This window comes from Ranitomeya imitator, chromosome 3 (assembly GCF_032444005.1).
Source record: "Ranitomeya imitator isolate aRanImi1 chromosome 3, aRanImi1.pri, whole genome shotgun sequence".
In the NCBI taxonomy this organism is placed as follows: Eukaryota; Metazoa; Chordata; class Amphibia; order Anura; family Dendrobatidae; genus Ranitomeya; species Ranitomeya imitator.
The window spans coordinates 746,315,488-746,336,375 of record NC_091284.1 but is presented as its reverse complement, the minus strand read 5'-3'; the positions used below and the strand labels follow the sequence as shown (position 1 = coordinate 746,336,375).

Sequence of the window (20,888 nt, the reverse complement as noted above, 5' to 3'; positions counted from 1 at the left end):
CTGAGCAACCAGAACCTCTCTGTGACAAAACCGCCCCTGCACCAATCTCAGAAGCATCAACCTCGACCTGGAACGGAAGAGAAACATCAGGTTGACACAACACAGGGGCACAGCAAAAACGACGCTTCAACTCCTGAAAAGCTTCCACGGCAGCAGAAGACCAATTAACCAAATCAGCACCCTTCTTGGTCAAATCGGTCAATGGTCTGGCAATGCTAGAAAAATTACAGATGAAGCGACGATAAAAATTAGCAAAGCCCAGGAATTTCTGCAAACTTTTTAGAGATGTCGGCTGAGTCCAATCCTGGATGGCCTGAACCTTAACCGGATCCATCTCGATAGTAGAAGGGGAAAAGATGAACCCCAAAAATGAAACTTTCTGCACACCGAAGAGACACTTTGATCCCTTCACGAACAAGGAATTAGCACGCAGTACCTGGAAAACCATTCTGACTTGCTTCACATGAGACTCCCAATCATCTGAGAAGATCAAAATGTCATCCAAGTAAACAATCAAGAATTTATCCAGATACTCACGGAAAATGTCATGCATAAAAGACTGAAAAACAGATGGAGCATTGGCAAGTCCGAACGGCATCACCAGATACTCAAAATGACCCTCGGGCGTATTAAATGCCGTTTTCCATTCATCTCCCTGCCTGATTCTCACCAGATTATACGCACCACGAAGATCAATCTTAGTAAACCAACTAGCCCCCTTAATCCGAGCAAACAAGTCAGAAATCAATGGCAAGGGATACTGAAACTTAACAGTGATCTTATTAAGAAGGCGGTAATCAATACACGGTCTTAGCGAACCATCCTTCTTGGCTACAAAAAAGAACCCTGCTCCCAATGGTGACGACGATGGGCGAATATGTCCCTTCTCCAGGGACTCCTTCACATAACTGCGCATAGCGGTGTGTTCAGGTACGGACAAATTAAATAAACGACCCTTAGGGAATTTACTACCAGGAATCAAATCGATAGCACAATCACAATTCCTATGCGGAGGAAGGGCATCAGACTTGGACTCTTCAAATACATCCTGAAAGTCCGACAAGAACTCTGGGATGTCAGAAGGAATGGATGACGAAATAGACAAAAATGGAACATCACCATGTACTCCCTGACAACCCCAGCTGGTTACCGACATAGAGTTCCAATCCAATACTGGATTATGGGTTTGTAGCCATGGCAACCCCAACACGACCACATCATGCAAATTATGCAGTACCAAAAAGCGAATAACTTCCTGATGTGCAGGAGCCATGCACATGGTCAGCTGGGCCCAGTACTGAGGCTTATTCTTGGCCAGAGGTGTAGCATCAATTCCTCTCAACGGAATAGGACACCGCAAAGGCTCCAAGAAAAATCCACAACGTTTAGCATAATCCAAATCCATCAGATTCAGGGCAGCGCCTGAATCCACAAACGCCATGACAGAATATGATGACAAAGAGCACATTAAGGTAATGGACAAAAGGAATTTGGACTGTACAGTACCAATAACGGCAGAGCTATCGAACCGCCTAGTGCGTTTAGGACAATTAGAAATAGCATGAGTAGAATCACCACAATAGAAACACAGTCTGTTCAGACGTCTGTGTTCGTGCCGTTCTACTTTAGTCATAGTCCTGTCGCACTGCATAGGCTCAGGTTTACTCTCAGACAATACCGCCAGATGGTGCACAGATTTACGCTCGCGCAAGCGACGACCGATCTGAATGGCCAAGGACATAGACTCATTCAAACCAGCAGGCATAGGAAATCCCACCATTACATCCTTAAGAGCTTCAGAGAGACCCTTTCTGAACAAAGCCGCTAGTGCAGATTCATTCCACAGAGTGAGTACTGACCATTTTCTAAATTTCTGACAATATACTTCTACATCATCCTGACCCTGGCATAAAGCCAGCAGATTTTTCTCAGCTTGATCCACTGAATTAGGCTCATCGTAAAGCAATCCCAGCGCCTGGAAAAATGCATCAACATTACTCAATGCAGAATCTCCTGGTGCAAGAGAAAACGCCCAGTCCTGTGGGTCGCCGCGCAAAAAAGAAATAATAATCAAAACCTGTTGAATAGGATTACCAGAAGAATGAGGTTTCAAGGCCAAAAATAGCTTACAATTATTTCTGAAGCTCAGGAACTTAGTTCTGTCACCAAAAAACAAATCAGGAATCGGAATTCTTGGTTCTAGCATCGATTTCTGATCAATAGTATCTTGAATCTTTTGTACATTTACAACGAGATTATCCATTGAGGAGCACAGAGCCTGAATATCCATGTCCACAGCTGTGTCCTGAAGCACTCTAAAGTCTAGGGGAAAAAAAAGACTGAAGACAGAGCTAAGAAAAAAAAATGATGTCAGGATTTCTTTTTTCCCTCTATTGGAAATCATTGAATGGCTCCTTGTACTGTTATGGCTGGCAATCAGGCAACACAGCGTGCAGTAATCAGCGCACATACAAAGATCTGGCAATAACCCAAAACAATAGGACGAGCTCTGAGACGTGGAATCTCTGTAGACTGCAGTACCTGATCTATCCTCACACAACTGGAAGCAGCAGTGGATTGCGCCTATCCACTACCTATGCAACTCGGCACTGCCTGAGGAGCTGACTAGCCTGAAGATAGAAATACAAGCCTGACTTACCTCAGAGAAATACCCCAAAGGAATAGGCAGCCCCCACATATAATGACTGTTAGCAAGATGAAAAGACAAACGTAGGAATGAAATAGATTCAGCAAAGTGAGGCCCGATATTCTAGACAGAGCGAGGATAGCAAAGAGAACTATGCAGTCTACAAAAAACCCTAAAACGAAAACCACGCAAAGGGGCAAAAAGACCCACCGTGCCGAACTAACAGCACGGCGGTGCACCCCTTTGCTTCTCAGAGCTTCCAGCAAAAGATAATAACAAGCTGGACAGAAAAAACAGAAAACAAACTAGAAGCACTTATCTAGCAGAGCAGCAGGCCCAAGGAAAGATGCAGTAGCTCAGATCCAACACTGGAACATTGACAAGGAGCAAGGAAGACAGACTCAGGTGGAGCTAAATAGCAAGGCAGCCAACGAGCTCACCAAAACACCTGAGGGAGGAAGCCCAGAGACTGCAATACCACTTGTGACCACAGAAGTGAACTCAGCCACAGAATTCACAACAGGCGTGGCATGGAGGTGATCAGCCTGTGGCACTGCTGAGGTGTTATGGAAGCCCAGGTTGCTTTGATAGCAGCCTTCAGCTCATCTGCATTGTTGGGTCTGGTATCTCTCATCTTCCTCTTAATAATGCCCCATAGATTCTCTATGTGGTTATGGTCAGGCGAGTTTGCTGGCAAATCAAGCACAGTGACACTGTTGTTCTTAAACCAAGTATTGGTACTTTTGGCAGTGTGGACAGGTGCCAAGTCCTGCTGGAGAATGACATTTCCATCTCCAAAAAGCTTGTCGGCAGAGGGAAGCATGAAGTGCTCTAAACTTTCCGGGTAGACGGCTGCGCTGATTTTGGTCTTGATAAAACACAGTGAACCTACACCAGCAGATGACATGGCTCCCCAAACCATCACTGATTGTGGAAACTTCACACTAGACCTCAAGCAGCTTGGATTGTGGCCTCTCCACTCTTCCTCCAGACTCTGAGACCTTGATTTCCAAATGAAATGCAAAATTTACTTTCATCTGAAAACAACACCTTGGACCACTGAGCAACAGCCCAGTTCTTTTCCTCCTTGGCCCAGATAAGACGCTTCTGGCGTTGTCTATTGGTCATGAGTGGCTTGACACAAGGAATCCGACACTTGTAGCCCATGTCCTGGATACGTCTGTGTGTGATGGCTCGTGAAGCAATGACTCCAGCAGCAGTCCACTCCTTGTAAATCTCCCCCAAATTTTTGAATGGCCTTTTCCTATCAATCCTTTCAAGGCTGCGGTTATCCCGGTTGCTTGTGCACCTTTTTTTACCACACTTTTTCCTTCCACTCAACTTTCCATTAATATGATTGGATACAGCACTCTCAACAGCCACCATCTTTAGCAATGACCTTTTGTGGCTTTCCCTCCTTGTGGAGTGTGTCAATGACTGCCTGCTAGACATTTATCAAGTCAGCAGTCTTCTCCATGATTGTGGAGCCTACTGAAACAGACTAAGGGATCTTTTTAAACTCTTACAAAACCTTTGCAGGAGTCTTTTGTTAATTATTCTAATTTACTGAGATAATGACTTTTGGGTTTTCATTGGCTGTAAGCCAGAATCATCAACATTAACAGAAATAAACACTTGAAATAGATCACTCTGTAATGACTCTATATAATACGAGTTTCACTTTTTGTAGTGAAGAACTGAAATAAATGAACATTGTGATGATATTGTAATTGTGAGTAGCACTTGAATAGTCACTTTACGTGGGGACCTGCTTGGCATTCCTTGTAGGCTTTGTGTTATTCAGTTTGTAACGTGTATGAACTTAAATTCAACTTTGTGTGACTATTTGGGGGCCTGTTATATTTAGCAGGGGACATGTCCTATTTTGTAGCCACAGCATAATGATAAGTATACCAGGATATAAATGGCGGCATTGTACGAGCAGCCACCTACTGGCAAGATGCCTGCCAGCTATTATTAATGCCCCTCAGTAATAAAAGGTGGGAGATGGGGAGGGGTGTACAGATGTGACACTGTGACTTTTTGGTCTCTGGCGAGGCAGACATGGCTGGACCGTGACCGTCTCTCTCTGACATAGAAGGATATACATACCGGCTAGACGCAGGAGCTGGTGCCAGCGCCATATGTCACTTCTGTAGTGGTAACCGCCAGCCTCTCGTCTGCTGTCTCTATAATTATGTCACAAACACAGGGAGGCGAGAAGAAAGCTGGGACTGTGAACTATGTCACCATGTGTGGCTTCATTCTGCCCGGAGCACGTCGAGGGGCCGCAGGAGCTTTATCTCATTTCTTTGAATTCCTGGAGTCACACACCTCTTCCCAGAATCCGTTTAGCTTGGGATTCTTCACGTTGTCTTCTAAGGAATCTGTCAGCAGCTTTGAGCTGCCTTCTCCCAGGGCAGAATAAAGTAGTGACAAAGACCTTGATTCCATGGCTGACTCTTCTTATTCCTTGTAGTGCTTTTTATATAATCTGCCACTCGAGTCCAGAGTCCTGCAGTGTTGTCCTGTTTGTGAAAGTGTAGCTATGCTTTACAGGTAGTTTGCTTGGTTTGAACAGTCATTATGTGCTGACACAGTCTCTCTGTGCCCAACCGTTCACCTTCACACCTAGTTGTATTCCCTTTATCGGCACTCGTTGTGTTCTTTGATTGATAGCCCTGGCTTTATAGAGCCAGGGAAGGACGGAGATAGGTGGAAAACAAGCAGGTCCACTGAAACTGACTGGCTGCTCTGTGCTTGGTTTGAACAGTCATTCTGTGCAAGCAGGTTCCCTTTAAGAAAAAGTTTTCTACATTTTGCCGAAACGTGCTGCACTACTGCGGCAATGTAAGCGATCAGTAACTTTCCACTTACAGTATTTCTTGTCTATAGGTTCAGTTCGATCGGTATTTGGCGGGCCCTGACAATCTGCAAATGCCACAGCTGAATTTCTTCCTAAGTGCCACCGTAAAGTAAGTGACTTTTCACTTTATACGTCATTATTCTATAATTTATAAGGTTATGGTGAAAATGACAATGACGAATATGGATATACTTCCAAACACAAAGGAAAAAATCTATCCACAACATGTAACAAAAATTACAATATCCTTTAGTAAGCCAAAATGAAATAAACTTATGCCCTAAAATGTCGAATTATTGCAAAATGGAGAGAGTGAAGGAATAAAAGCGCGGGTGACAATGGTGGAGGCCTAATAACAGGATCAAACCCCCCGAGACCTGTCAGCTCCACACCTGCCCCATCGTAGGGAACCATACGGAGGGAGAAATACCAAAAAGGCAAATAATAATATTGTAAGTGATGACAATGAAGCCATATGTATAAACTGTAGAGTGCAAACAATCATGCGATGTAATGAATGCACGTGTAGCATAATAGTGTCTTGTGTTAAGGTCCCCTTAAATGAACTAATATTCAGGAACAAGCTCTCATTAGAATAACCCTTGTATAAACAGGCCGGCAATCACCCAACGAATGAACAAATCATCAGGTGCTTGGATCTTTCATGCTGGCTTTAAAATCATCATTCTCGGCAGCACGTTATTCTGTGTAACCTGGTGCTGTGTTGCCGATAACGTGATACATTTTATAGGCACGGAACAATCACTCTGTGCTCATAGTGTTCTGGACGACCTGTCTAAACATATCATTCAACGACCACACATAGGATTGTATGAAGCCGATAAGAGTTCATTCAATGCCTCTAAGTGGACCCTTAGGTGTCCCTGATAAAGTGCCATCAAAAGTGAGTACACCCAACAATGGCATACAGCAGGTGAGCAATCATTAGGCAAAGGAACGTTCATGTATTCTCTATGGGGAGAGAGGAGTAAGCTACTGCCGTTCATGTATTCTCTATGGGGAGAGAGGAGTAGGCTACTGCCGTTCATGTATTCTTTATGGGGAGAGAGGAGTAAGCTACTGCCGTTCATGTATTCTCTATGGGGAGAGAGGAGTAAGCTACTGCCGTTCATGTATTCTCTATGGGGAGAGAGGAGCAAGCTACTGCCGTTCATGTATTCTCTATGGGGAGAGAGGAGTTAGCTACTGCCGTTCATGTATTCTCTATGGGGAGAGAGGAGTAAGCTGCTGCCGTTCATGTATTCTCTATGGGGAGAGAGGAGTAAGCTACTGCCGTTCATGTATTCTCTATGGGGAGAGAGGAGTAAGCTACTGCCGTTCATGTATTCTCTATGGGGAGAGAGGAGTAAGCTACTGCCGTTCATGTATTCTCTATGTGGAGAGAGGAGTAACCTACTGCCTTTCATGTATTCTCTATGGGGAGAGAGGAGTAAGCTACTGCCGTTCATGTATTCTTTATGGGGAGAGAGGAGTAAGCTACTGCCGTTCATGTATTCTCTATGGGGAGAGAGAAGTTAGCTACTGCCGTTCATGTATTCTCCATGGGGAGAGAGGAATAAGCTACTGCCGTTCATGTATTCTCTATGTGGAGAGAGGAGTAAGCTACTGCCGTTCATGTATTCTCTATGGGGAGAGAGGAGTAAGCTACTGCAGTTCATGTATTCTCTATGGGGAGAGAGGAGTAAGCTACTGCCGTTCATGTATTCTCTATGGGGAGAGAGAAGTTAGCTACTGCCGTTCATGTATTCTCCATGGGGAGAGAGGAGTACGCTACTGCCGTTCATGTATTCTCTATGGGGAGAGAGGAGTAAGCTACTGCCGTTCATGTATTCTCTATGGGGAGAGAGGAGTAAGCTACTGCCGTTCATGTATTCTCTATGGGGAGAGAGGAGTAAGCTACTGCCGTTCATGTATTCTCTATGGGGAGAGAGGAGTAAGCTACTGCCGTTCATGTATTCTCTATGGGGAGAGAGGAGTAAGCTACTGCCGTTCATGTATTCTCTATGGGGAGAGAGGAGTAAGCTACTGCAGTTCATGTATTCTCTAAGGGGAGAGAGGAGTAAGCTACTGCCGTTCATGTATTCTCTATGGGGAGAGAGGAGTAAGCTACTGCCGTTCATGTATTCTCTATGTGGAGAGAGGAGTAAGCTACTGCCGTTCATGTATTCTCTATGGGGAGAGAGGAGTAAGCTACTGCCGTTCATGTATTCTCTATGGGGAGAGAGGAGTAAGCTACTGCCGTTCATGTATTCTCTATGGGGAGAGAGGAGTAAGCTACTGCAGTTCATGTATTCTCTATGGGGAGAGAGGAGTAAGCTACTGCCGTTCATGTATTCTCTATGGGGAGAGAGGAGTAAGCTACTGCCGTTCATGTATTCTCTATGGGGAGAGAGGAGTAAGCTACTGCCGTTCATGTATTCTCTATGTGGAGAGAGGAGTAACCTACTGCCTTTCATGTATTCTCTATGGGGAGAGAGGAGTAAGCTACTGCCGTTCATGTATTCTCTATGGGGAGAGATGAGTAAGCTACTGCCGTTCATGTATTCTCTATGGGGAGAGAGGAGTAAGCTACTGCCGTTCATGTATTCTCTATGGGGAGAGAGGAGTAAGCTACTGCCGTTCATGTATTCTCTATGGGGAGAGAGGAGTAAGCTACTGCCGTTCATGTATTCTCTATGGGGAGAGAGGAGTAAGCTACTGCCGTTCATGTATTCTCTATGGGGAGAGAGAAGTTAGCTACTGCAGTTCATGTATTCTCCATGGGGAGAGAGGAGTACGCTACTGCCGTTCATGTATTCTCCATGGGGAGAGAGGAGTAAGCTACTGCCGTTCATGTATTCTCTATGGGGAGAGAGGAGTAAGCTACTGCCGTTCATGTATTCTCTATGGGGAGAGAGGAGTAAGCTACTGCCGTTCATGTATTCTCTATGGGGAGAGAGGAGTAAGCTACTGCCGTTCATGTATTCTCTATGGGGAGAGAGGAGTAAGCTACTGCCGTTCATGTATTCTCTATGGGGAGAGAGGAGTAAGCTACTGCCGTTCATGTATTCTCTATGGGGAGAGAGGAGTAAGCTACTGCCGTTCATGTATTCTCCATGGGGAGAGAGGAGTACGCTACTGCCGTTCATGTATTCTCTATGGGGAGAGAGGAGTAAGCTACTGCCGTTCATGTATTCTCTATGGGGAGAGAGGAGTAAGCTACTGCCGTTCATGTATTCTCTATGGGGAGAGAGGAGTAAGCTACTGCCGTTCATGTATTCTCTATGGGGAGAGAGGAGTAAGCTACTGCCGTTCATGTATTCTCTATGGGGAGAGAGGAGTAAGCTACTGCCGTTCATGTATTCTCTATGGGGAGAGAGGAGTAAGCTACTGCCGTTCATGTATTCTCTATGGGGAGAGAGGAGTAAGCTACTGCCGTTCATGTATTCTCTTTGGGGAGAGAGGAGTAAGCTACTGCCGTTTATGTATTCTCTATGGGGAGAGAGGAGTAAGCTACTGCCGTTCATGTATTCTCTATGGGGAGAGAGGAGTAAGCTACTGCCGTTCATGTATTCTCTATGGGGAGAGAGGAGTAAGCTACTGCCGTTCATGTATTCTCTATGGGGAGAGAGGAGTAAGCTACTGCCGGACGTCTCCGCCTGCAGCTTATCTAAGGCCGGTTTCACACGTCAGTGGCTCCGGTACGTGTGGTGACAGTTTCCTCACGTACCGGAGACACTGACTCACGTAGACACATTAAAATAAATGTGTCTCTGCACATATCAGGGTGTTTTCACGGACCGTGTGTCCATTTGCAAAACACGGAGACATGTCAGTGTTCGTGGGAGCGCACGGATTACACGGACCCATTAAAGTCAATGGGTCCATGTAAACACGTACCGCACACGGATGCCATCCGTGTGCCATCCGTGTGCCGTCCGTGTGCATTTTTCCTGTCATAGGGTTAAAATTGTAAAAATTGTTGCAATACACGGACACACGTACAGCACACGGACCCTAAAAACGTACTCACGGACATCACACGGATCCCCTACGTGAGCACACGGATAACTCCGGTACCGTTTTCTCTGGTACCGGAATTATCTGGACGTGTGAGACTGGCCTAACGCACAAAAAAAGGATTGGATGTTTCAATGCGAACTACATACGGTAACCCATTTCTCCCCGAGTCCATGTGTGGGGGAACAGTCGGGACGCCCCCCACACTCAGGATGGTCGGCCGGTGCCACCAAAATCTGTGAGTCGGACAAATTTAATGTCCATTGGGTCCTTTAGAGACGGAGACTATTCCGCTGTGTGCAGCTATTCTCTTGTTTCACACAAGTATATCGTCGCATGTAGAAGATTGTGACTCCATTAGTTGCGAAGTCTTTTGTATGTACAAAAAAAAAAAAAAGAAAAAGCATTCATAAAGATTTCTCCAGTGTCTCGATAGACAGCGTGGAGGTTTTTACTTTGTGGTCAGTGATATGAGAAGGAGCCACGTCTAGTGCAACGACTTACTGGCCGGACTGAGCTACTGAGCATGTGCGACCACCAGCACTGGAGTGGACTGTCGGCAACGTAAATAGAACAACATAACAAGTGACTACAACTAAACCTCTATAAGGAATAATTACAATAAACTGTTGCTTCTTGTATTGACCAGGGTTTCCTTTGAATAAAGTATTGTGTTGCTAGAGAAGCCATACGGATAGTGTTTCTTTAGAAAGTCTTCTATTATCTAGTAGGACTATTGGTATAACGAGGGCTATTTACAGGTCCTTCTCAAAAAATTAGCATATAGTGTTAAATTTCATTATTTACCATAATGTAATGATTACAATTAAACTTTCATATATTATAGATTCATTATCCACCAACTGAAATTTGTCAGGTCTTTTATTGTTTTAATACTGATGATTTTGGCATACAACTCCTGATAACCCAAAAAACCTGTCTCAATAAATTAGCATATCAAGAAAAGGTTCTCTAAACGACCTATTACCCTAATCTTCTGAATCAACTAATTAACTCTAAACACATGCAAAAGATACCTGAGGCTTTTATAAACTCCCTGCCTGGTTCATTACTCAAAACCCCCATCATGGGTAAGACTAGCGACCTGACAGATGTCAAGAAGGCCATCATTGACACCCTCAAGCAAGAGGGTAAGACCCAGAAAGAAATTTCTCAACAAATAGGCTGTTCCCAGAGTGCTGTATCAAGGCACCTCAATGGTAAGTCTGTTGGAAGGAAACAATGTGGCAGAAAACGCTGTACAACGAGAAGAGGAGACCGGACCCTGAGGAAGATTGTGGAGAAGGACCGATTCCAGACCTTGGGGAACCTGAGGAAGCAGTGGACTGAGTCTGGTGTGGAAACATCCAGAGCCACCGTGCACAGGCGTGTGCAGGAAATGGGCTACAGGTGCCGCATTCCCCAGGTAAAGCCACTTTTGAACCATAAACAGCGGCAGAGGCGCCTGACCTGGGCTACAGAGAAGCAGCACTGGACTGTTGCTAAGTGGTCCCAAGTACTTTTTTCTGATGAAAGCAAATTTTGCATGTCATTCGGAAATCAAGGTGCCAGAGTCTGGAGGAAGACTGGGGAGAAGGAAATGCCAAAATGCCTGAAGTCCAGTGTCAAGTACCCACAGTCAGTGATGGTGTGGGGTGCCATGTCAGCTGCTGGTGTTGGTCCACTGTGTTTCATCAAGGGCAGGGTCAATGCAGCTAGCTATCAGGAGATTTTGGAGCACTTCATGCTTCCATCGGCTGAAATGCTTTATGGAGATGAAGATTTCATTTTTCAGCACGACCTGGCACCTGCTCACAGTGCCAAAACCACTGGTAAATGGTTTACTGACCATGGTATTACTGTGCTCAATTGGCCTGCCAACTCTCCTGACCTGAACCCCATAGAGAATCTGTGGGATATTGTGAAGAGAAAGTTGAGAGACGCAAGACCCAACACTCTGGATGAGCTTAAGGCCGCTATTGAAGCATCCTGGGCCTCCATAACCTCTCAGCAGTGTCACAGGCTGATTGCCTCCATGCCACGCCGCATTGAAGCAGTCATTTCTGCCAAAGGATTCCCGACCAAGTATTGAGTGCATAACTGAACATTATTATTTGATGGTTTTTTTTGTTTGTTATTAAAAAACACTTTTATTTGATTGGATGGGTGAAATATGCTAATTTATTGAGACAGGTTTTTTGGGTTATCAGGAGTTGTATGCCAAAATCATCAGTATTAAAACAATAAAAGACCTGACAAATTTCAGTTGGTGGATAATGAATCTATAATATATGAAAGTTTAATTGTAATCATTACATTATGGTAAATAATGAAATTTAACACTATATGCTAATTTTTTGAGAAGGACCTGTATACTATTATGGGGCCAGAAGCTCAAGCTGAATCCTGTGCCTGGGAAAATGTGCATTATAGCAGGTGGATAACGTGACATATTGACTTCTCACCATAAATGAGGGGTTCAATTTCCCTTAACTCAATAATTATTATTATTATTATCATTTTCTTTCGTCTTCTTGCCCCAGCGAGTAAAACATGGAGCCCACTCTGTGGCTGCAGCCTTTGGATCTCGCGTACTCGGCAGCGTTAATGGAATGAATGGCTCGGCGTGGCTTAATGGGCATCGCCAGTTGATCTGCTGGGAAATAAAGACATGTACGGTATAAAAGCATTGTTCAAAGGATAATCGCTGGTGTATAACAGCGCAGCTGGAGGGAAGAGTGCTCCGCATTACAGCTGGGTAATTTCACTCCTCCTCACCCTATAGGATATATATATATATATATATATATATATATATATATATATATATATATATATATATATATAGGACTCGCAGACTTGTATGGAAGATGCTTCTTCACGTCTGAAGAACGTACATTTCTCTCCTGAGTTTTGAGCTGCTGGAAGGAACTGCTGTGCTGACAACATAAATATATTAAATGGATTTTAGAATATAATGTCACTTCATTTTTGCATTTAGTCATATTTTTTCTCCTATAATTTTGTACAAAAAAAAATACTTACAGCCCCACAAGTAGTTTCAAAAGCGACTTCTGTGATTCTTTGCAGTTGCGCTCATGGTAGATCGGTGTAGTTTGGGCGCTACATATAAATTCCTGAATAATTTATATATACAGGATGGTTTTTGGCTGATTCTTCGATTGTGACTTTTTCTGAAGTGGCTAATTTCCCTGCAGATGTTCTCCAGTCTCCCCCCAGAGTGATGCTTAGTACACCAGATATGTTGGCGCACACTGTGTAGCATTTTAGCTAGCATGTGACCTTTTTTTTTGCTCTAAAAAGCTAAGAAGTTGCTAAACCGGTAAAGACAAAAATAATGAACATTTTTTTTATGTTTTGCAAATTTCAAGAACCACGTGCTGTGCGATCCTTAGGATGAAGCATGAGAGAGCCCCTTTTTCGCTACTTCAATCTATGTCTCCATCATACAGGCTGCAGTCACAAAAACCATGTGCTCTAATTTTGGCTTGCTGAATTTTGGAGGTCTTCAGGACTGACTTGATTGGTGTCCTGCGACCGGATTTAATCATGGGCTTTGGCAATCGGAGCCTTAGTGGCCTCAATCAAAGCCTTCTCTGATCTTAGCTCTAGCCCATTCTTAGGATATGTCTCCCCTACTGCACAATAGACTGAAGACATGCACTGCCTGCCATCAAAAGAGAGATGGCATCGGTGAAAGGGTTAAATCCACCCAGGGGCCCATTTACAGATGCCACACACATAGTTATGCCCTGGTAGCCCTGCAATTAATCGTTGTAATCCATAGTTTGACCTCATTATGTCTCTCAGACTTAGCGTACCGTCACACAGTGCAATTTTCATCGCTACGACGGTACGATCCGTGACGCTCCAGCGTCGTAACAATATCGCTCCAGCGTCGTAGACTGCTGTCACACTTTGCAATCTACGACGCTGGAGCGATAATTTCATGACGTATGTGCGATGTAGAAGCCGTTGGTTACTATGCGCACATCGTATACGATATATGTTACACCATGCAATCATGCCGCCACAGCGGGACACTAGACGACGAAAGAAAGTTTCAAACGATCTGCTACGACGTACGATTCTCAGCGGGGTCCCTGATCGCAGGAGCGTGTCAGACATTGCGATATCGCTCGAACGTCACAGATATATCGCTCGAACGTCACGAATCGTGCCGTCGTAGCGATCAAAATTTCACTGTGTGACGGTACCCTTACCGACTAGTAAATTGTACAAGTAGTGTTGACAATGGCACAGACCTTTTGTTTTTCTGCTTACCTCTTGCTCTTGGACAAGACTGTGAGGACATACTGTGCCGCTTTATGCCTCCTATTTCATTGTGGGACATTTATGGCAGATTCTCATCCCATCAGATGACCTATTACTGTGCTGTTCTCCTCCTTAGGTATCCGGGGGCCCCAGAATGGCCCACCAGTGACTCAGGGATTACCATTGTTGCCTTGCAGCTCTGCCATCCAAGCTTTGAATCTGATCAAAAGCAACATCTGCGTGGGGTTTAGGCTACGTTTGCATGCGTTTTGCGATGCATGCGTCTTTTTTGCCGCAAGCGTTAGGGCGCAGAGGACGCAGCAAGATGCTTTTTTTTTTTGCGTCCAAAATCCGGCATAAAAAGGACGCATGCGTCGCAAAACTATGCGTTTTGCATGCGTTCTTGTTTGCGTTGGGCGTTGCGTCACCGACGCAGCAGCGCACAACGCAAATGTGAACGTAGCCTTATATATTCTCCCTGATGGCTTGGGTTTCCCCCAGATGCTCCATTCTCCTCCCACTCCTCCTCCAGAATATGTTGGCGCTATATAAATAAAGTAAAGGGCCTATGGTTGTGCATACAGGGAGGCACCACGTGCTCCAGTTAGGTAATGTATGCTATGGATGTGACCTTTTATTTATTCACTTTTAGAACTGAACAAAAAGATTTGATGAATGCTGGTCCATCGGCCACATCTGTAGTCTGTGCCGCCAGACTGGAGCCTTGTGGACCTCCTATTACTTGTGACGGTGTGCCGTGGTTACCTTGCGGGATGACATACTGGATGTTGCGGGGCAGAGCAATGTCGCAGGGCAATGTCGCAGGTAGTAAGAAGTTTGCTGGGCTCTGGTCAGGCAGCCACAAACTAATCACCTCTGTGGAGGTCCATGATGATGTGATTCTTTTTGCTCTTCACTTGGCAGACATGCCCAGTATCAGCTGTCAGTGAGCCCACCATCACACAGAACTAGCGCTCCACTCTCCGACATCACGGCTTCCCATATAAGCCAGCTCTAGTACCTGCAAAGTTTGGGCGCTGCGGTGTTGTGGAGGATTTACTGAGCTACGTGTCAGGCATTTAAACCCAGAAACCAACTTCAGACATTTGTGCCAAAGCTCACATTCTGTCTTTTTACTGCACAAAGCGCAGGTGATGTACATTATTGTTCCATAATTGAGCTGTTATGTTCTTTTATGCCGTTTTAGTTCTTGGAACTTTCCCCATAATACCGCCTAATGCCTCCTCCGACTCATTGTCTATATTTTCAGTCTGGTGTTTTGCATTGAAACATTAGTGTCGGTGGTAGAGGTGGTTTAGCTATAAACTCTTTGGGGCGTTCTTGGCTCTTTTTTTTTTTTTCTATCGTTGTCTGGTATGAAGTATTTGGAGACTTGTAGCGTCATTGTTGAGTCTTCCAGAAAAAGCTGGAAGGTTACTGTGACTTAAAGAACGTGAACTAAAATGTGATCCACAACCAGAGGATTTTTTATAATATTGTACATTGTATTTCAATAATACAGAACATTAAAAGGGGAAAATTCCACAAGTGGAATAAAAACATCAGGGGGGGGTGGGATATGTAATTACATGGACAGATTCTAAGCTCTTGATGTAAAAGGTGAACCAAACAAATGATGATATAGTGATATAAATTACCTATAGAATAAATATTGAGCTAATGGCGCATTAGAATAGTAAAGAATAGCAAGTTTAAGAACAATTGACTGATGCAGGTAAAGTGCATCGGTGCAGGTAGATATAGCTATGTAACAAATGGTTCATTAATGTATCAGGAGAGAAAAGTAGTATAAAATAGGCAAATAGTTGATGGATGTATAGTAAATCCAGTAGGATAAAATACATTGTACAAATATATCAAGATGTTATTAACATTCGCAGTTAAGATCAAGATTCATATATCTACCTATGTGGCTGTAACGTCAAATAATGTGACTGTGCAAGAACGGATAGAGCTACAAATAGTATATAGATGTAGCCACAATAAAGTAGGTATGGAGAAGAATTACATCACTGGAGATTTATACAGCAACAGTAATTACACAGCAGATCAAACTACGAGGGAGTCAAAGCTCAGGCGAAACGCGCGTCGGGCAGATGCAGGGCGCTCACATGTGGGGTTTGGTATACTCTTGTTATCCATATGCCGTAGCACTTTACAATTGTCCTGCTATAGTTTGATCTGCTGTGCAATCACTGTTTCTGTATAGATCTCCAGTGATGTAATTGGTAATTGTTTTCTATACCTGCTTTATTGTGGCTATATCTACCGTGTGTGTATGTATGTGTGTATATATATATATATATACATACATACACACACACACACACACACACACACACACACACACACACACACACACACACACACACACTAGATGGTGGTCTCATTCGAACGCATCGGGTATTCTAGAATATGTATAGTAGTATATAGCACAGCCCACGCAGTATATAATAGCACAGCCCACGCAGTATATAACACATCCCACGTAGTATATAGCACTGCGCACGTAGTATATAACACAGCCATGTAGTATATAGCACAGCCACGTAGTATATTGCACAGCCCACGTAGTATATTGCACAGCCACGTAGTATATAGCACAGCCCACGTAGTATATAGCACTGTGGGCACCATATCCCTGTTAAAAAAAAAAAAAGAATTTTAAATAAAAAATAGTTATATACTCACCTTCCGGCGGCCCCTGGATCAAGCCCAGGCGTTTAGCGATGCTCCTCGCGACGCTCCGGTCCCAAGAATGTATTGTGGCAATAACCCATGATCATGTACCGGTCTCGCGAGACCGCTACGTCATCATCTCGCGAGACTGCTACGTCATCTCCGGTCATTGCCACAATGCATTCTTGGGACCGGAGCGTCGCGAGGAGCAGGAGCGGCGCCGGAAGGTGAGAATATAATGATTTTTTATTTTATTATTTTTAACATTAGATCTTTTTACTATTGATGCTGCATAGGCAGCATCAATAGTAAAAAGTTGGTCACACAGGGTTAATAGCAGTGGTAACGGACTGCTAAACCGCAATGGGGGCACTGACTGGAGGGGAGTAGGGAAGGGCGAATTCGCGGCAGGACTGTGCCCGTCGCTGATTGGTCGCGACCGGCTGGCCGCGACCAATCAGCGACGCGGGATTTTCGTGACAGACAAACAGACGGCTATCTTATAGCCACATAAGTAGATCTATGAATCTTGCTCTTTACCGCGGATGTTAATAACATATATATTTGTACAATCTATTTGTCCTACTGGATTTACTATACATCCATCAAGTATCTGCCTATTTTATACTACTTTTCTCTCCTGATACATTAATGAACCATTTGTTACATAGCTATATCTACCTGCACCGATGCACTTTACCTGCATCAGTCAATTGTTCTTAAACTTGCTATTCTTTACTATTCTAATGCGCCATTAGCTCAATATTTATTCTATAGGTAATTTATATCACTATATCATCATCATATGTTTAGTTCACCTTTTACATCATCAGCTTAGAATCTGTCCATGTAATTACATATCCCACCCCCCCCTGATGCTTTTATTCCACTTGTGGAATTTTCCCCTTTTAATGTTCTGTATTATTGAAATAAAATTTACAATGTGAAAACTCCTTTGGTTGTGTCTCACATTTTAGGTGGTATATTTCCAGTGGATACACAACATCTTTGTTAATGTTTTTTACCTGTGTTGTTACAGGACATGAACATTAATAGATTACGATTTGCGGTAAGCATTAGACTGCTATAGATCCAGCTGGAGTGATGGTCTCCTAATAATGCACAGCTCCCCCCACTCCATTAATGTGTATGGGATTCTACATGCCCGTCTTCTCCAGAGTCAGACAATGACTCCACAAAGTTCAGACTTTTTGATAAAGTTGAGATTATATCTGACTTTTGCTTGAATTGAGGGTCTTATTAATTCGCATCTTTACTCTTCTGTTTCTTTGCGGTTGGTACGCATTAGATATAGAGCTAAAAATATGACCAAAAAAGTGTAATTTCCCTTTAAAGCAAATGTAAGCATTAGAATAGTGTCTGAATATTTGGGTGACTTTGATACCCCCAGCGATGAAAATGGCAGCACGGCGCACTTGAGAGGAGACAGGTCATGTTTGATTCAGTTGCCTCCACCTACTTAAAGCATGATACGATTGAATAAATCAGCTTCTCTAAGATGAGGGTGTCCTCATTTTTACCCTTTTTGGGCCATAAATTGATGTGAACAGGGCCTAGTCAATTAAAAAAACAAGGTTTTTTTGGTCTAGTCACCCTGATACTTCATCACAATCTGGATATCCTTGCTGGGTCATTGTCATTGACACATTGGAGGAAGCCTAGCGCTCCAGACTAATGTATTTATAGGTCAATATTACATTTCACGTATGAAACGCCCCCCACCCCATTTACCCTCATCTTTATAGTGGAAGTACAAGGGCTCAGTGCGAAAATCTAGCATTAATGTCAAGCATTTCTAAGAAAATGGTCTTCTGGGTTGGGTATAAATAGTCGCCTGTGAGTTGCTAATGTTCCCACATTGTAAGTGCTGTAAAGTAGGGGCAATTTGGCAGCATTATACAGATACGATGCAGCGGGGGCTTCCTCCAGTGATCTATAGCGTTATACAGCAGTGAAAGCACGGTCGTGAAGGATCACATTAGCTGCTCTTAAAGGCATGAAGAAGTGTAGTGATGGCTTTATCAGGCTGTGAGCCGGACTCATTCATCAGAGCCCACGTAGTATACGCCAGTCTGGGCGATGTGAGATGCGCCTAAGTCTGTAATCGTTATGCCGCCACCAATCTGGTCAAGGATTGGCCTTGTAATTTACGCCACTTTCTGGACATAAATTTTGCTGCGCTCAGCCGTGTCCCTCCAGACGAAGCTTCCTCCACTTTTAAAAGTAGGTGGAGATGGCTGGGACTTGCATAAAAAAAGCAAAAAAAACCTCCAAAAGGCTAAAAGTCTAAATTTATGTGCGCCACTACAAGTAGTGCAAAATTTTTTGCAGAGTTTCAACCCGTTTTCCACCAGTTAACTGGCGTAAACTGCTTGATGAATTGGCGCTTATGTTTGCAGCGCGGCCGTCAGCCGTACGTTTACCCTACAGCGGCTTCTGAAGAGGAATGACACCATTAAAGGGTTATTCTGAAAATAACAAGTTCTCACCTATCCATGGACCTCCAGCAAACTCGAGAAGTGGCTTTGCAGCCCGGTCTTGAACAAGAGGTGCACATGTTGGACCTCCACTCCATTCATTGACTATGGTACTGCTGTATGAGTACATAGCCCCACTATTTCCTGCAGTCCCATTCACCATGAATGGAACAAAGGCCGAGCACGTGCACCTCCGCTCCATCTACGACAGGGCTGCAGAGCTGGGGCGGCCCCATTTACATCCTTGTTCTAAGAAGACACAAGTTTATAAAGTTCAACCTGGAATCCTATGTTTGATCCAGAAGAAGGCAAAAGCCCCATGAGGTAGAAGAGTGGGATTATCGTATTGGTAACAGTACCAGTGCCGTCCTTTGGTGGTGCCTGGTGCTACAGCTCGGGCTCCTTCTCATGAATGGCATCCCTGTTGCAGAACCTCTTCCTCTCCTGGCAGTCAGCTGCAACCAAACATTTGGCCCCGGAATCAAAATGTATGGGTCCATTTTCTGTTTTGCACTACATTCTTCAAAACGGCGCACACGGTCCATGAATTTTGCGCGATGTTAAAAAAATAAAATAAAAATTGTTTTTATTTTTGTGTTTAACCGTTTTGTAAATTTTAGTGCAAAAAAAACAAAGGTTTTTGCAAAAGTCACAAAAATTCTGCCTTCCATGAAATCATTCCTGGGTAGAACTGGCGCACATATGCTCCAAAGTTTGTGAAAAGTCCCAAATGATGAATCCTCTAGAAGCCCTAAAGCGCACCCCCAGCGGCAAATATAAAGGCAAACATATATACCGTAACATAGATTAAAAAAAAGACGGGGATTACTGGAAGAATGAAAAACAGGCGCGAAATACCAAAAACTAGGCCAAAAAGTGCAACTGCAATAATGGGTCATCCCCACACATACATATGGCGTAGGTGATGTCTGCGTCACATTTATTTCTGTTTTATCTATAATATATAAATGTTTCTCATGGTATGCTGCAGGTCTCCGTCCCGCCATGTCCCTTGTAGCTGAAGGTTACACATTTACTATTTCATGGAATCGGTCACATCTGCCTGTTACATAACTCTCTGTAACGTGCACTTCTTTAATGGAGGTCTAAACATAGCATTTTTCAATTACAGCAGGGAAAAGATTCAAGTTCTGATTAATAAATATACGGTATACACACACACTGTAGTCCCGGTTGTAACCTGCAGATGGCAGTATTGTTCTTGCTGGTTTTCCGTATGAGAGACTCCATTCCTATCAATGATGGCGCATTCTGCAAAACTAGGGTGAATATACAGCGCAGATATAACTATTGGGCTTGAGATAGACATGTATATTAACTCTTTCTTTTCCTCAGGGAACAGATAATTAAACAGTCCACTGAGCTGGTGTTCAGAGCCTACATGGAACTGTACAACGCTGTCATGGATCCTGTTAACAGTTATAAGGAGCCCGCCAGCATCCTCCATAGATCTCCACAACAAGTGCAGACCCTGCTTTCCTGAACGCTACCCCTTTCCTCCGTCACCTCTCATTGTATAGTGTCTGATCTTAATAAATTGTATGTGTGCTGGGTCTTCTTCCTTTTCATACTGTTACTATACACAGGTAACATATATACCATGTACTAATCCTTAAATGGAATCTGTCAGCAGGTTTTTGTTTCCCTAGCCTAGGAGAAGTATAATGTAGAGACAGAGACTCTGATTTCAGCGGTGTGTCACTTACTAGGCCGCTTGCTGTAGTTTTGGTGAAATCACTGTTTTTTTTTTTCTGCTAGAGATCTACCAGTTCTCTAAATGCTGAGCTGTGTATAACCCCGCCCATACCACTGATTGGCTGCTTTCTGCCTATGCACTGTG

At 43.8% G+C, this 20,888-nt stretch overlaps 1 protein-coding gene across 1 annotated transcript in view; it reads left to right on the top strand.

Annotated features, from left to right (window-relative positions):
- The window catches only part of COG6 (component of oligomeric golgi complex 6), a 181,314-nt gene extending 160,713 nt beyond the window's left edge, over nt 1-20,601 (top strand). The window contains exons 18-19 of the mRNA XM_069758914.1: nt 5,543-5,622; nt 20,384-20,601. Coding sequence (XP_069615015.1) covers nt 5,543-5,622; nt 20,384-20,531 — 228 coding nt within the window. The 3' untranslated portion in view covers nt 20,532-20,601. The remainder of the gene's footprint in view (nt 1-5,542; nt 5,623-20,383) is intronic.
- Nucleotides 20,602-20,888: the final 287 nt, after the last annotated feature.